This window comes from Trichechus manatus, unplaced genomic scaffold, assembly GCF_000243295.1.
Source record: "Trichechus manatus latirostris isolate Lorelei unplaced genomic scaffold, TriManLat1.0 scaffold00001, whole genome shotgun sequence".
NCBI lineage: Eukaryota > Metazoa > Chordata > Mammalia > Sirenia > Trichechidae > Trichechus > Trichechus manatus.
In genome coordinates, this window is record NW_004443937.1 from 27,581,367 (window position 1) to 27,597,891 (window position 16,525).

Genomic DNA, 16,525 nt, shown 5'->3' on the forward strand with positions numbered 1-16,525 from the left:
TCTCAACACTGGACTTTATTGGTGCTAACGTGCAGCACACCCCCTTCTTGTGAGGATATGAGGAGCCAGGCTGGCATGTGTGGTGGGGGGGACCATGCGCCTCGGCCCCGCCCTCTTGCCTGCACAGGCTTCCTGCCTAGAAGCGCAGCCAGAACATGCCACTACGGATCCGGTTGTAGTCTGGGAGCTGCTCGATGGGGCCTGTGGGGAGAGCGTGGGGCATCAGGGTGGGGTGTCTGGCTTGCAGAGGGACACCTGGCCCTGTGCCAGACCCAGCTCAGAGCTGCCCAGAGCAGCACAGGACAGGCTTTGAATGGAAAGAGGGAAAGAACATTCCTCCAGGGGTGCTGAGCCTGTCCCTTCACGTTCTGGCCCTCAGAGCCCCACCCCACACACATAGAGGTGCCCGTTACCAGGCGGGTGTGGAGTACTGATGGAAGCACCTTGGCAAGGAGTCAGGGAGCTGCCGGGACAGATTTACTGAGCAAGAACTCCCTGGCAGCCAGGCTACTGGGGAGAGCCTCTTGGAGGCTTCAATTTGCTGTTCCCAGTGCAGGCTGGGGAGGGTGAGCAGAGGCGGAACGAGAGGCCAAGAGAATAGCCCAAGGAGGACAAAGAGCAGACCCTTTAGGCCACTCACCAAATCCAGCCACTGCTGGACACTGGTCATAGAAGTACTTGGAGCAAACGTCACGTACTACCCTGGCATCCACTTCCTGCATGACAAAACAGAGGGCACGCTGACCCACAGGCACCTGGGGACCACCTCAGCCAGCCAACACCCAGCTGACCAAGATCTACCTACCACCCAGACCAGGGAGCTGCCCAACCCAAACGGGGAAAGGCAGCAGGGCTCTCCCTACTGTAGGGTTCCAGGGCCCCACCCATTCCCAGTCTTCAGCACCTCCACCCCGCCCTCCAACTACGCCCCTCCTGGGGGTGATGGCTGCCTAGGACACCAAGGATGCCTCCAGGAGCAGTCTCTACCTTGTCAGGCCCCAACTTCCCACCCCGCAGGGGCCTGCCAGGCCAAGCCTCCAAAACCTCTCCCAGGGGGCCTGTGTTACCGAAATTCGGCTCTCCCACTCAGACAGGGGAATGCGGCGGCCGTATGTCAGAAGGCTGCGTCCGATGTCCTCACACACAGGGGTGGTGCCTGCGGGGGCAGCAGGCGGCTCAGGGCCTACCCAGTCCAGTGCGGGTGCACACAGAACCCCCAGCCCCAGGCTGAGCCCTGGATCCTGCTCTGACCCCAAATCACCACAACCCTCTCTTCGCACCCACCTGTTATTGAAACAATGGGCTGCTGACCTGGCCCACCCCCATGTGCATCTGAGGTCAAGCTTTGCGGGGTGGGGCGTGGGGAGGGTCAGTGTTTTCCTTTCCAACCTTGGTTAGGATGTGGCCATACTGGGGCTGTCAGCGCCAGCATACCCCTCCCACCTGCCCCGTAAGACTACAGAGCTCACCATCCAGATGAGATACCAGCGCATTTCTGAGGATGTTCTTGCCCCGTGCCACCTCACTCTCTGTGGCACTGGTACATAGGCGCATCCTAAAGGCGGGGGCGGGGGGTGAATTCTGAGAGACTGTGCGTGTCTCTTAGCCTCCCTCAACCCTGCTCACAGGCCCCCATCCCACAGTCCTGGGCTGGCACTCACCATTGGCCTTGCAGGAAGAACATCATATCATCAATGGTCATGCGGTCGCAGACAAAGTGCGCACCCAGCAGCCCCGTTTCTGCGTAGCAGATGTTGAAGGTCTGGAAGCTCTGGCACAGCTTGTTGGCCGCAGCAACTGAAGCCAGTGGGCTGGACAGGTGCTGCCAGGGGGCAAAGGTGATCAGCAGCCACCTCCTGTCTGCGGCCCACAACCTCGGCCCCACTGCACAGGAGCTCAGCACGCTCTCCTCTCTGAAGGCAAGGGCCCAGGCTCACCCCAACACTCACCTTGCCGCCACCATAGGTGCAATCATAGTGGCCGATGATGGCATTGGCCACTTGGAGGGCCACGTTGTCCGGGTTGGCCCAGCCAGGCCCCTCCACTGCAATGGCCACATGGGCCAGGGGCAGGGCATCATCGCGGTGGCGGATCTGAAACAATGTATGGTGAGGCTGGGGGACAGTCACACTGCCCAGGTGACCACACTAGTCTGGGTGGAGCATGTGCAAGCATGTGTGAACATGCATGTTTTCGAGGCAGTGGCCACAAGGCCCCTTCCCAACTCCTGAGGCACCTCTGGAGGTCACGTGGATAACCATGCACACTAGGGTCCTCCCAGAGGCCCCCGGCTGAGAGCACTACCCCACCCATCAGACACCACACCTCACTGCCAGTGAAGCGGCACGGCTCAACAGTGGGCACGGTGTCCTCCGCGTACGTCCCAGAAACACTGCTGAAGTGCTTCTGGGCAAGGTCAAGCAGCTGACGGTGCTCCACCCCTGCCGAGACAGAGAGTGGTGTTACTGGTCGGCCAGGGTCCATGGAACAGGCAGAGGACCCTCGTGTCCTGTCTCAGTGAGAGACACCAAAAGGAAGACAGGACATCAGGACAGATCGAGGGAAGAGGATTCTCCACCAACACACCCTGCCCTGTGGGCAAGGCAGGCACCTCTGGGCTGAACAGCTCTCCTTGCCTTAGCCACAGGAGAGAAGCAGTGTGGTGAGCTTCAACAACAGGTTCCCAGCTGACACAGTGCTGATTCTCACCCTAGAAGAGGCATCTCATCTCCATCAAGGGTGAGACGGTGCTCCCTTGGCACAAGGCCACCTGCCCTGTCCTGTCCCTCCAGCCCTTCCCAAGTAGGTCCTGGCTGCTGCCCGTGGGGGTGGGGGGTAGTGAGTGCAAGGGCACAAAGAGGTGCCACTGCAGGGCTGTGATTAGCTCTGGGGTCCCCTGAGAGCTGGGGACTTAACAAATCACATTACAAACCCACATCCTCAGGACCCCTTGCAGGACCTCACCTCCACAAGAGGCGGCCTCTGCTGCCCCAGCACCCTGACTGGGGAACACTGGGGCAGCAGGCAGCTGGCCCCGGAGCAACAGCCTGCCAGCTGTCTCGGCCTTCTAGTTTCACCTGCCAAGCTCAGGCCCTGCTCTGACTCAATAAAGTCTGACACGTCAGTAGCTCAAACTGCTCTCAGTTGCCAGGTTCCCCAGCTCCAAGGCCCGCAGTCATGCTCTTCCTATCAGTCTTTTTCACCCACCCAGCCGCCAAGGCCATAAACAAGGAAGCATCCTTGACCCTGCTCCCTCCGCCCCCCACCATGTCCAGACCCCTGTCAAGTTTCCATCTATAAAACCATCTTGAGTGCATCCACTTCTCTCCCTTGCTCCTGCTGTCCCCCACCGGGTATCTGTCCCAGCCCTTCCTTGGTCTGCCTGCCTCCACTCTGGTCCCCACATGGCAGCAGAGCAAACCTTAAAGGACACATCAGACCATAGCACTGCCCCTCCCCTCTGCGTAGGTCCCTCATGCCCCAGCTAACTAACACACCATCCTTTAGGCCTCTGTTCAAACATGCTTCAACCCAACCTCTGATTCTAAGTGAGTCCCCTTTCAGGGCACTTCCCAGCTTGTTATCAAGTGTGCATCATCACAGATCCAATGTCTGGCTCACCCACTGGCAAGGCCATGAGGAACAAGCCTAGGGGCTTGTCTCCCTTAGCCCACATACAGGGTATAGTCTCTCCTGGGACCAGGCAGGGCTGGAAAGGTCCTGAGGCCCAGGGAGGGGCCAGCGGCCCAAGTGAGGCCAGTGCTAAAGAGGCTGGTCCCAGTGGGGGTGGCAGAAGAGAACCCTACCATGCCTCGGAGAACGTGGGAGAGGTGTTCCCCTCATGGGCAGGGTGGAAACGAGGTCCCCAGGAGCGGAAGGGGGTTAAAACCAGGAGCCCTGGGCCCTGATAACCAAGACCTGTGCCCACCCGCCCATTACCACAGGGCTTTACCTCCAGCTGCTGCCAGCACCATTCGAGGGGCCTTGTAATGCCTGCTGAGGTACTCTGTCAGGTCTGCACGCGACAGCTTCCTGTAAGACATATGCCAGCGGGTCGACATTTCTCTCAAACCAGAGCAAGTTGGGTCGCACAAAATGGGTTGAGGAGCAGATGAGAAGAGGCATGGCTTCTCTGGAGAGCAGGCCATACCCTGGCACACTCTTCAATCCCCTCCCCCCATCTCTGCTACCCACTTCTCCAGGGCCCAGAGGGCAACCCTCACCTAGCCCTGCCTCACACCCGACCTCAGGACAGGCTCACAGTCCTCTCAGGAGGACTCACAGTCCACCGACTGCCAGGGGACAAGAAGCCATATGAGTAGGATACCCAGACCCCCCCTTTCTTAGGTTGTCAGAACACGTACGGAAACATATCCTACAATAAACCTGAAACTTGAGGGAAGACCACACACCCATTGAAAGACTCACAAAGACCACACAACAACATAGAAAAAGTCTCTAATAATGCGAATTAGCCAAATAGACAGTACAAGCCAGCCAACATACACAAACTCACATAGACATACATGGCCTGGAAGGGATCTGGCCCAGGCCTACATGAAGGGACACATTCACCACAGGCCCAGCTGACCCTCACCTGACGTTCTCACTGGGACCCTCCACAGCTTGGGCCAGGGGCGTGCCCTGGAACGCAGTGGCATGCAAGTAGTCAAAGACCACATCCCGCTGGGACGCATCGTTCTCCTGCAGCTCCCGCAGGATCACGTCACGCTCCTTCTCGATCTGCGAGTCTTCCAGGCTACAGTTCTGCACGATGTCAGCCAGCAGCTCCACAGCTAGACACAACAGGGACATGTCTGGGGTGCCAGGTGGGCCAGGGGAAGGCCCTGGAGACCAGTGACAGCACAAAACTCCCAGCCTGGCACCTCTTGCACTGACAGGCCATACCCTACAGGTAACTTGACTCCGCGGCCAGGCCAGGGGCTCTGGGGAGCCTATCCTCCGCTCTGCTGGAGTCCTTCCCCTCCCTGCCCCCACCCCAGTCTCCAGGCTGTTACCTTTCGGCAGGTCCTTGGACAGCGCCTTGATGTAGTAAGCTGTGTGCTCCCGAGTGCTGTAGGCATTAAGGTGGGCCCCCATGCTCTCCACCTCCTTCTCCAGAGCACTGCCAGGGCGATTCTTTGTTCCCTGCAACCAGACATCAACGGGACCAATCAAGAGCTATGTACGAGCCCACCCTGTCCTCACAGGATAAGGTCCCAAAAGGACCACTGATCCACAGTTACCTCCCTCAGCCACAAGAGCTCTGGGGGTGTGAGGCCCAGAGTCTGTGCTCACCAAGTGCTAAGGTGGCTGACTGAGGCTGAGGCATCATGGGCCAACAGGATGGACACAGCTAGGGGCCAGGACAAAAGGCCATGGTGAGAGTAGGTGTTGCCAGAAGTCCAGTGTTCCCCTAACAGTCTGGCTATGCCAGGTGCCCCTCCCCTTACTGACAACCATGGTCAGGTAAGCTGATTCTACCCACCACCCCTGTCATTCACATGGCTCTGTGTGTATGCGCTAGTGGCCACCTCTGTGGGACTCAATCACAGCCCCATGTCAGGGTGTGCGGCAGGGTGGCTTTGTCTCATGACACATCTTAAGATTGATACTCACACCTGTGATCCTGCAGCTGGTTGGGTAGAATGCTCCTGCCCTATACCCTCGCAACCCTAACCCATACCTCCTTCCTCCATCCTTTTCATTCGTTTAAAATACTCAGTCTCTACTCTGTGCCAGCATGGGCTGGCTGAGATACTAGAGTGGTGACAGTCATCACCTTCAAGAAAGCTCAGTGCTCACTTCTATCACCAAGAGACGGCCAGGGAGCAAGACATTTCACAAGCACACATGTCACACACAGGCCTGGCCTCTCTTGTGAAATGTGAGGCTTCTGTGGCTCCCTGGGTCTCTCTGGGCTGTGGGGCCTGGTGCTGGGGCTCACCAGAAAGGTACTCATGAGAGGCTGAGCCTGTGTGACTCCTTCCAGAAAGGCCAGTAAGAGTTCTCTCTCCCCAGCTGAGATTCATAATTGAGGGGCTGACTTTTCTGGCCTGCACCCTCAAGAGGAACAACAGGCAATCCCAAGCCCAAGGAAGACACAGAGCTTCTAAAGTCTCACCTTGAACGCCAGATGCTCCACAAAGTAGCCTGCCCCATTGTTCTTCTCAGTCTCGTACCGGCTGCCAGCATCAATCCACACTCCCACCTAGACAAGAAGCCACCAACAAAGGTAACAAACCAACCAACCCAGCTTCCACTTACGCCTCAGCCTGACTACCTCAACACAAGCCCCAGGTAGGGGCTCATGGGTTCCAGATCATGGGTCCCAGAGTTGGGGTAGGGAGGGCTGCTCAGGCAGGACCTCTGAGCTCAGAGGGGCAGCAGCGCCCTGGGCACTGGGCACCAGCTGAGTGACTGGTCACATGGCATCACCTCTCCCTCCTGCCCTGACTATTTACTGAGGACATCCAGGGAAGTCTCTAACTTTGCATGCTCTCCTGGTCCCACCACCATACAAAATTCTTAGATTCAGCCTCCTTTCAGTTGATTCTTTGGGCTTTTCTTGGTATGCAACACATCATTTGTACAAAAAAAAATTTTATTTTTCTCCGTTCCAAAACTTAGACCCTGCCTTTATTTTGGTTTTTATCCTTTATCATTAAGAAAACACCAAAAAATCAAACCCGTTGCCATCAAGTTGATTGACTTATAAGAAAAGAGACTACTAATTTAGATGCTGTACATTTTGTCACATCCCATTCACATTTTTTTTTTTTTAAGTTTTTAATCAGATCTGAACACCGAATATTGCCAAATGTCTACTTGGCACACAGTGAGATTCTTGTGACCCACATGATCACAATGATCTAGCCTTTTAATTTACTCTTTGTTCATAGTTAATTTCCCCCACACGTCCGTCAGTATGTTGCACTGTGGGGGCTTGCATGTTGCTGTGATGGTGGAAGCTATGCCACTGGCATTCAAATACCAGCAGGGTCACCCATGGTGGACAAGTTTCAGCTGAGCTTCCAGACTAAGACAGACTAGGAAGAAGGACCTGGCGGTCTACTTCTGAAAAAAATTAGCCAGTGAAAACCTTACGAATAGCAGCGGAACACTGTCTGATACAGTGCTGGAAGATGAGCCCCTCACACTGGAAGCACTCAAAAGACAACTGGGGAAGAGTCGCCTCCTCAAAGTAGAGTCGACCTTAATGATGTGGATGGAGTCAAACTTTCAAGACCTTCATTTGCTAATCTGGGACGACTCAAAATGAGAAGAAACAGCTGCAAATATCCATTAATAGGAATGTGGAATGTATGAAGTATGAATCTAGGAAAACTGGAAATCATCTAAAATGAAATGGAACACATAAACATTGACATCCTAGGCGTTAGTGAGCTGAAATGGACTGGTATTGGCCTTCTGAATCAGACAATCATATGGTCTATGTGAAGAAGAGGATGTGGAATGAGGGATATCACTGCTGATGTCAGATGGATCTTGGCTGAAAGCAGAGAATACCACAAAGATGTGTACCTGTGTTTCATTGACTATGCAAAGGCATTCAACTGTGTGGATCATAACAAATTATGGATAACACTGCAAAGAATGGGAATTCCAGAACACTTAATTGTACTCATGAGGAACCTGTACTATGTTGGGAATGACGAAGAGGAATGGTGTTGCATTCATGATCAAAAAGAACATTTCAAGATCTATCCTGAAGTACAACGCTGTCAGTGATAGGATAATATTCACATGCCTACAAGGAAGACCAGTTACTATGACTATTATTCTAATATACGCACCAACCACTAAGGCCAAAGATGAAGAAATTGATGATTTTTACCAACTTCTGCAGTCTGAAATTGACCAAACATGCAATCAGGATGCACTGATAATTACTGGCGATTGGAATGTGAAAGCTGGAAACAAAGGAGGAGGATCAGTAGTTGGAAGATATGGCCTTGGTGACAGAAACAATGCTAGAAATCACATGATAGAATTTTGCAAGACCTATGACTTCTTCATTGCAAATACCTTTTTTTGACAACATAAACGGTGACTATACATGTAGACCTCACCACATGGAATACCCAGGAATCAAACTGACTACATCTGTGGAAAGAGACGATGGAAAAACTCAATATCATCAGCTAGAACAAGGCCAGGGGCTGACTGTGGAACAGACCATCAATTGCTCATATGCAATTTCAAGTTGAAGCTGAAAGAAAATTAGAAGTCCACAAGAGCCAAAGTATGACCTTGAGTACATCCCACCTGAATTTGGAGACCATCTCAAGAATACATTTGACACATGGAACACTAATGATAGAAGACCAGATGAGTTGTGAAATGACATCAAGGACATCATACATGAAACAAGCAAGAGGTCATTAAAAAGACAGGAAAGAAAGAAAAGACCAAAATGGGTGTCAGAAGAGACTCTGAAACTTGCTCTTGAACATCGGGTAGCTAAAGCAAAAGAAATGATGAAGTAAAAGGGCTGAAGAGAAGGTTTCAAAGGGTGGCTCGAGCAGACAAAGTAAAGTATTATAATGAGATGTGCAAAGCCCTGGAGTTAGAAAACCAAAAAGGAAAAACACACCCAGCATTTCTCAAGCTGAAAGAACTGAAGAAAAAAATTCAAGCCTTGAGTTGTAATATTGAAGGACTCTACGGGGAAAATATTAGATGCAGGTAGCATCAAAAGAAGATAAGGAATACACAGACTCACTATACCAAAAAGAACCGGTCGACGTTCAACCATTTGAGAAAGTAGCATATGAGCAGGAACCGATGGTACGGAAGGAAGACGTCCAAGCTGCAGTGAAGGCACTGGGGAAAAACAAGGCTCCAGGAATTGACGGAACACCAATTGAGATATTTCAACAAATGGATGCAGAGCTGGAAGTGCTCATTTGTCTATGCCAAGAAGTTTGGAAGACAGCTACCTGGCCAACTGACAGGAAGAGATCCACATTTGTGCCTATTCCAAAGAAAGGTGATCCAACCAAATGTGGAAATTATCAAACAATAACATGAATATCACATGCAGGTAAAATTTTGCTGAAGATCATTCACAAGCAGCTGCAGCAGTATATCGAGAGGGAACTGCCAGAAATTCAAGCCGATTCAGAAGAGGATGTGGAATGAGGGATATCACTGCTGATGTCAGATGGATCTTGGCTGAAAGCAGAGAATACCACAAAGATGTGTACCTGTGTTTCATTGACTATGCAAAGGCATTCAACTGTGTGGATCATAACAAATTATGGATAACACTGCAAAGAATGGGAATTCCAGAACACTTAATTGTACTCATGAGGAACCTGTACATAGATCAAGAGGCAGTCATTCGAACAGAACAAGGGATACTGCATGGTTTAAAGTCAGGAAAGGTTGCATCAGGGTTGTGTCCTTTCACCATACTTATTCAATCTGTATGCTGAGCAAATAATCCAAGAAGCTGGACTATATGAAGAAGAACAGAGCATCAGGACTGGAGAAAGATTCATTAACACCCTGAGTTATGCAGATGACACAACCTTGCTTGCTGAAAGTGAAGAGGACTTGGAAGCACTTACTGACAAAGATCAAAGACTACAGCCTTCAGTACAGATTACACCTCAACATAAAGATAACAAAAATGTTCACAACTGGACATTATGATAAATAAAAAGCAACATTACAATAAATGGAGAAAAGATCGACGTTGTCAATGATTTCATTTTACTCGGTTCCACAATCAACACCCATGGAAGGAGCAGTCAAGAAATCAAAAGACACATTGCAATGGGCAAATCTGCTGCAAAAGACCTCTTGAAAGTGTTAAAAAACAAAGATGCCACCTTGAAGACTAAGGTTTGCCCGACCCAAGCCATGGTGTTTTCAATTGCCTCATATGCATGTGAAAGCTGAACAATGAATAAGGGAGACCTAAGAAGAACTGATGCCTTTGAATTATGGTGTTGGTGAACAATATTGAACATACCATGGACTGCCAGAAGAACAAACAAATCTGTCTTGGAGGAAATACAGCCAGAATGCTCCTCAAAAGGATGGCAAGACTATGTCTCACATACTTTGGACATGTTATCAAGAGGGACCAATCCCTGGAGAAGGACATCATGGTTGGTAAAGGGTCACTGAAAAAGAGGAAGACCCTCAACAAGATGGACTGACAGAGTGGCTGCAACAATGGGCTCAGGCATACCAAGGATTGTGAGGATGGAGAAGGACCAGGCAGTGTTTTGTTCTGCTATACACAGGGTCGCTATGAGTCGGACTGACTCAGTGGCACCTAACAACACAGCTGATTTAAGTTTTTCACATCTACTTTCCTAAGAGATATTGCTACACAAATCTTATGTCATAAATTCTTAGATGTACATTTACTTCACACCTAACATCTTGGAGAGAAAGATGCATTTTACAACCTATGGTATCCTTTGACTATAATTAGCAGCCTTGTTTCTTTGGCACTGGAGCACAATGGTATAATATAGAGCATCTTAGGTTCCATGAGATGTAGCATTCTCTACTGAGTCTTCTTACCAGGCTTTGGATTGGTTTATGACGGTGCCATATAACAAGGAAGTTGTCTACCATCTTGTCCTATAGTTCAGTAACTTACATTGCAGCACATTATTTGTTCCTAGAAAACTGAAAGACTTTGCCAATGAAGCCACCTGACCCTGAAGCTTCTTGAGACCAGGATTAATTCTTGGGGAACTTCTCATCTATTCAAGTATCTATTCAAGATTTCTATCCTTGAATCAATTTTAAGAATTTGTATTTTTTGGAAAATCATCCATTTCACTGGAATCTCCAAATGCATTTCTTCAGCAAGCTCCTGATCTAGCCTGGAGCTTATGACCTCGGGCTGTGAAGTTGAGAGACCTGGACCCCTGAAAGTCATTTAACTTTTCTCATCCCCATTTTCCCTATTGTAAAATAGAAACACGACCATCGTGACGAAAAAGCTGGAAAAGAACTTGGTCTCCTGGTTGGCAGGCATCATATGTTAAATGAACGGTGGTTCTTAGAATTGCCCCCAAGAAGTTAAGGGATGGCTGGGTTCGGGATTCGGTTGTAAGAGGCGATCCAGCGGTGAGAAAGCCAGAGTCTGAATCAAAACCACAGACGGGAGAACGCCAGTCAAAGAGGAGTCCGAGGACCCCTCCCAGATAGTGCCCCCCACTCACCGTGCAGGTGGGCTGGGTAGACTGCTCCGAAGCCACGCGCAGCCCGTTGTCCAGCAGGCTGACCTGCGTCTCAGGCACGTTCTGGAGCGCCTGGGCGAAGGTGGCCGTGCCCCGTAGGGCAGGCGCCCTCAGCAGGGCCGGCTGTGGAAAGAGGGCGGTCGCGAGTGAAGGCCGAGTCTAGGGTAAGCTCCCCAGAGGAACTCCCAGACAGGCATCTCCCGCAACAGGGCCCTCGTCCCGTCACCAGGCCTGCCGCGAAACCCCCGTCCACGCCCTCGGCGGTGACCTTCTCGTGGCCTGACCCCGCGACCTCTCCACCTCGATCTGCCGCCGCTAACCGCAGATCCCCGTCCGTGTTTTGAAACCCCGCGCCCCGCATCCCCGTGTCCTGCATCCTCGCGCTCTGGCCACAGCCTCACCGAGCCACGGGCGTGCAACAGGGCCCGCGCACCGGCGCCAGCCGCCCGGCAGACCGCGGACGCTGCCATCTTCTTGCTCACGTCAGGGCCGAGCCGCGCCGCGCGTGCGCGGAGCAGGAACAGAGGCGTCCGAAGCGCAGGCGCAGTTCCGCTGATACGGCGCTCGACTGGCCTCTGGCGGAAGCTGTGGGTATCCACCCGCGACTGTTCTGCTGGTCCGTCAGCGAGTCGGGTCCCTGTATGAGTTAGTCCACCCCCCTGTACATCGACCGCCGCGGGCCCGCCCGCGGTCCAACTCCTCTCATCTGTGGGAGGCAGAGTGCGAGATGTTTCTCACGAACCGCGGCCTCCCGGATTGTTTGCGTGGCCGGAGCGGGCGAGATAGGCCGGCGTCGCAGCCACAGAGTGCCCGCGGGTCCGAGTCCGGGGTCTAAAGTACCGGCGGGAGTCCTGGAGCTGTTAGGCAGCCGCTGAAAGTCACGGTTTTCTCTTTAAAAGAAAGAAGTAGATTCAGACGGTCGACATGGAAGTTTATTAGTATATTGCTAATTTTTGCAAAAAAATGTGTTATTTTTGAAGTGGCAAGGAATACCTCTGAATTCTATTTCTTTTTACAGGTACTGTATATGTAATTTTAATCTATTTTGGGGATCTCCCAAAAAAGATGGACAAAAGATGCATGTGTTGATTAATAGTTTGTGAACTTAAATTATGTTATGATTTTGACATGAAAAATAAAGTGGGGTAGAGAAAACCATTTAAGCGGTCCATCTTTCCTTTTTTTTTAACTTTATTTTTCACAATAGTTTTAGATTAACAGAAAATTGAGTAGATAGCTCAGAGAGTCCCCCCCCCCCACAGCTTTCCCTATGATTAACCATCTTATATTAGCATAGGTCCCTGGGGGGCGCAAACTTAAACGTTGGCGATTCAAACCCACCTAGTGGTGCCAGGGAAGAAAGCCCTGGCGATCTGCTTCTGTAAAGATTAAGCAAAAAAAAAAAAAAAAAGCCAAACCCATTGCTATTAAGTGGATTCCAACTCATGGTGATCCTATAGGACAGAGTAGAACTTCCCCATAGGGTTTACAAGGCTATGTATGATCTTTGCGGAAACAAGCCAGCTGCCACATCTTTCTCCCTGTAAAGATTACAGCCAAGAAAACTTTATGGAGCATTTCTACTCTGTGACACATGGGGTCGCCATGAACCGGAATTGACTCACTGGCAGTGGGTTTATATCAGTATGGCACATTTGTGACAATTAATGAACCTGTACTGATACATTATTTTTAAATAAAGTCCATAGCTTATTCAGATTTCCTTAGTTTTTATTTAACGTGTTTTTTCTGTTCCAGGATCCTATCCAGAATAACATACTACATTTCATTGTCAAGTCTCCTTAGATGCATCTTGGCTGTGACACGTGTTTTTAACACAATTATTCGTTGCTTGAGGAGTCCTTGTGACGCAGTGGTTAAAGTGTTTGGCCACTAACCAAAAGGTCTCTGGTTGGAACCCACCAGCTGCTGAGAAAAGATGTGGTAGTCTGCTTACATAAAACCCTATGGGGCAGTTGTACTCTGCCTATAGGGTTGCTAAGAGTCAGAATCGACTCCATGGTAGTGGGTTTGGTGGGGTTTTTTCATTCATCACTTTAAAGGAACAGACATTTGGATGTGTTCATTTACTTTGTAAGGGGATCAAGTGCATGCCTTGAACGAGACAGAATGGAAAACGTTCAAGTGTCAAACAAAATAAATGTCTTGGAGTGTAGCATGTGGAATATCATAGTAGTGATAAGAGCTTTCCAGAAATATGAAAATAGAGCTGCTCTATCTAGATCCCAATGGGAGAGAAATGTCTGAAATGGTGAACACCAGACTTCTGAAAGGCACATGAAACCTCCAAGTCCAGAGGGGCGAGCATCCCTCCAAGGAGTGGAATACTGTGACCCTGATTCCATGAAAATGGATCATTAACAAATTAATCTTGGCTGTGGGGCAAATTGACTTTTAGGTGAAACTTCTTCAGGGAGAATTATTTTTGCCTGCTACTTCTCCCCTCCCTTGGAGACGTTTTTGATTTTTCACTGTGGTGCAAATATGTATAACAAAACATACACCATCTCAGCAATTGCTACATATACAATTCAGTGACATCGATTATATTATTCAAGTTGCAACCATTCTCTGTCTGCTACTTCTTTATTAGAAAGTCCCTTTTTCAAATGTTCAGAACAACATTTTTTCATTAGTTCAGTTTAATTTTTTTCATACTTATGCTTCATTTTTTTAAAATAATATTTTGTTGTTTTCTGTGAAAGTTTACACAACAAAATTAGGTTCCCATTTGACAATTTCTATACAAACTGTTTAGTGACATCAGTTACATTTTTCATGATGTGTCACCATTCTCTTTAATTGCGTTCTGGTTGTTCCTTTTCCAGTACTCTAGTTTCCCTACCTTCTTATCCTCTCATCTTTGCTTTAGAGTAATTGTTGACCTTTTGGTCTCATATGGATGGTTTTTTAATGGAGCACCGTACTCACGAGTAATGTCCTTTATTTTGTGTGCCAATCTGTTGTTTCACTAAAAGGTGACTTCAGAGGACAGTTTCAGTTCAAGGTTTAAAGACTGTCTCAGGGCAATAGTCTCAGGGAATCCTCTAGCCTCAACTGGTCCAGTAAGTCTTGGCTTTTTAAGAATTTGAGTTCTGTTCCGTGTTTTTCTCCTGTTCTATCAGGATCCATCTATTGTGGCCCTGATCAGAATGGTCAGTAGTGGGAAATGGGCACCATCTAGGTCTTCTGGTCTCGGGGTAGATGAGACCATGGCTCGTGTAGGCTATTAGTCCTATAGACTAGTTTCTTCTCTGAGACTTTGGTTTCCTTCTTTCTCTTTTGCTCCTGATGAGTGGAGACGAGTAGTTGTATCGTAGATGGCTGCTTGTCAGCTTTTAAGACCCATACACTAGGATGCATAACATGCCCCTTGTGAACTATATTGACAGTTCTCCCATGAGACTAAGGTCCTAAACCTTCAAATCCAGAAAACCTATCTCACAAGGTATTTGGTTATGTCTGAGAAGTATCTGTAAATGTGTCTTCTATGAATATATATGTGTACCCACATATCTGTATGTACATGTATCTATAGATACTTCTATCTGTGCATACATATGTATACACTTGTACCTACCCGAAGGAGCCCTGGTGGCACAGTGGTTAAGTGCTCAACTGCTAACCAAAAGGTTGGTGGTTCGAACCCACCAGCCAGTCCACAGGAGAAAGATATGGTAGTCAGTTTCCATAAAGATTTACAGACTCGGCAGCCCTATGGGGCAATTGTACCCTGCCCTACAGGGTCGTTATAAGTCGGAATCAACTCAACGACAGTGGGTTTGGTTGGACTGGGTACCTGCTCGTACACCCGTATGCCTATACGCATACATTTTTTGGTTATTCTTGGTGTCTCTTCATTCATTCTCACAGCAATTACTTACTGAGCACATGCTGTGCTCTCAGCCTGTTCTAGGCACCAGGGATCCAGGGAGCCACAGGAAGGAACAAGTGAAGGATACACATATAACAATGTTTCAGATAGTGAGAGGGCTCTGAGGAAAAATACAGTGGTGTAAGCAAGAGAGGATCAGGGACCTCTCTGAGAAGGGGATGTTTGAGCCAAGACTTGATTGATGAGGGTCACATGAATATATGAGGAAAAACAGTCCAGGCAGAGGGAAGAGCAAGTGCAAAAGCCCTGAGGTGGGAAGAAGCTTGATGTTTTCAAGATAGAAGAGGGACTCGTGTGGCTGGTGCACAGCGAGCAGCAGGGATGGATGGGCAGTGATGGATGTAGCCAGACAGGCAATCAGGGCCTGCATCCTCGGGACTTCATAGACCATGGTCTGAGGCTGGGCTTCATCCCACAGGCAGTGGGGGGACTATTGGGGCTTTTAAGTGGGGGAGTGATGGGCTCTGATTTATGTTTTAAATCAATCACTCTAGGGTAGAAAAGCTTGATAACATCAACGACATGAAAATGAAAAATGTCTGTGAGGAAAAACACCAGTTAAATACATTTAAATACACTGGGAAAAATATTTGTAAATCATATCACAAAGGACCTCTTTCCCTAATATATTAGGAACTCTTACAAACCCATAATAAAGGGCTTCAATAAAGAAAAATCTAAACACATGACAAACAGTTCACCGACAAGGAAATTTGAATAGCTCCTAAATATTTGAAAATGTGCTCAGTCTCACCCCCAATAAGAGAAATGGAAATTAAAACTCACTGAGCAAATGAGGATAACCAGATGGCCAATAAACACATGAAAAGGCACACAACAGCATTAGTCATCAGGGAGATAGATGCAAATCAAACCACAGTGAGATACCAGTGCATGCCCACCACAAGGACTAAAGGTACAAAGACTAGCCATACCAAGTTTTAGCCAGGACAAGGAACAACTGGAACTCTCGTTCACTTCTGGTTGGAAGTAAATGGTACAAGCACTTTGGAAAAACTTTCTGGCGGAATCTGCTAAAACTGAACATATATACAAACAAAGCACAGGTCTACTCACAGGTATACACCTTAGAAAAACGTGTGAACCCTGGCACCAAAAGCCTTGTGAAAAAATGTTCCTAGTAGCTTTATTTGTAACAATCCCAAACTGGACGTAACCCAAGCGTTCACCAACAGGAGAGTGGAACCATACATTTTGTTGGATTCATACAGTGAAAAACATCCTGTACTGAGCATGAAAGCACTACTGCTGCACGCAGCAACCTGGATGTTGCTCAGAAACGTGATGGTGGGTGAGGGGAGCCAGGGACGGAATCGCTCAAACTATACGATTCCATTTCTATAGAATTCAAAAA

At 49.1% G+C, this 16,525-nt stretch overlaps 1 protein-coding gene across 1 annotated transcript; it reads right to left on the reverse strand.

Moving 5' to 3' along the window:
• Nucleotides 1–11,724, reverse strand: LOC101350351 (cytochrome b-c1 complex subunit 1, mitochondrial). Its single transcript, XM_004368499.2, has 13 exons — nucleotides 11,636–11,724; nucleotides 11,217–11,357; nucleotides 6,125–6,211; nucleotides 5,019–5,148; nucleotides 4,598–4,796; nucleotides 3,953–4,032; nucleotides 2,326–2,441; nucleotides 1,950–2,093; nucleotides 1,662–1,822; nucleotides 1,470–1,555; nucleotides 1,068–1,156; nucleotides 641–716; nucleotides 1–201 (listed from the first exon to the last, which is right to left on the reverse strand). The coding sequence occupies exons 1-13, from the start codon at nucleotides 11,702–11,704 to the stop codon at nucleotides 137–139; spliced, it is 1,443 nt and encodes a 480-aa protein (XP_004368556.1). The 5' UTR covers nucleotides 11,705–11,724; the 3' UTR covers nucleotides 1–136.
• Nucleotides 11,725–16,525: the final 4,801 nt, after the last annotated feature.

What these genes read in the sequence shown, in the direction of transcription:
- LOC101350351 (XM_004368499.2), bottom strand. Translation starts at nt 11,704, where the DNA reads ATGGCAGCGTCCGCGGTCTGCCGGGCGGCTGGCGCCGGTGCGCGGGCC. An exon ending in GTCCAAGGACCTGCCGAAAG is followed by an intron (nt 4,797 to 5,018) that starts GTAACAGCCTGG and finishes TGTTGTGTCTAG; the next exon opens with CTGTGGAGCTGCTGGCTGAC. An exon ending in AGTGGGAGAGCCGAATTTCG is followed by an intron (nt 717 to 1,067) that starts GTAACACAGGCC and finishes TTTGTCATGCAG; the next exon opens with GAAGTGGATGCCAGGGTAGT.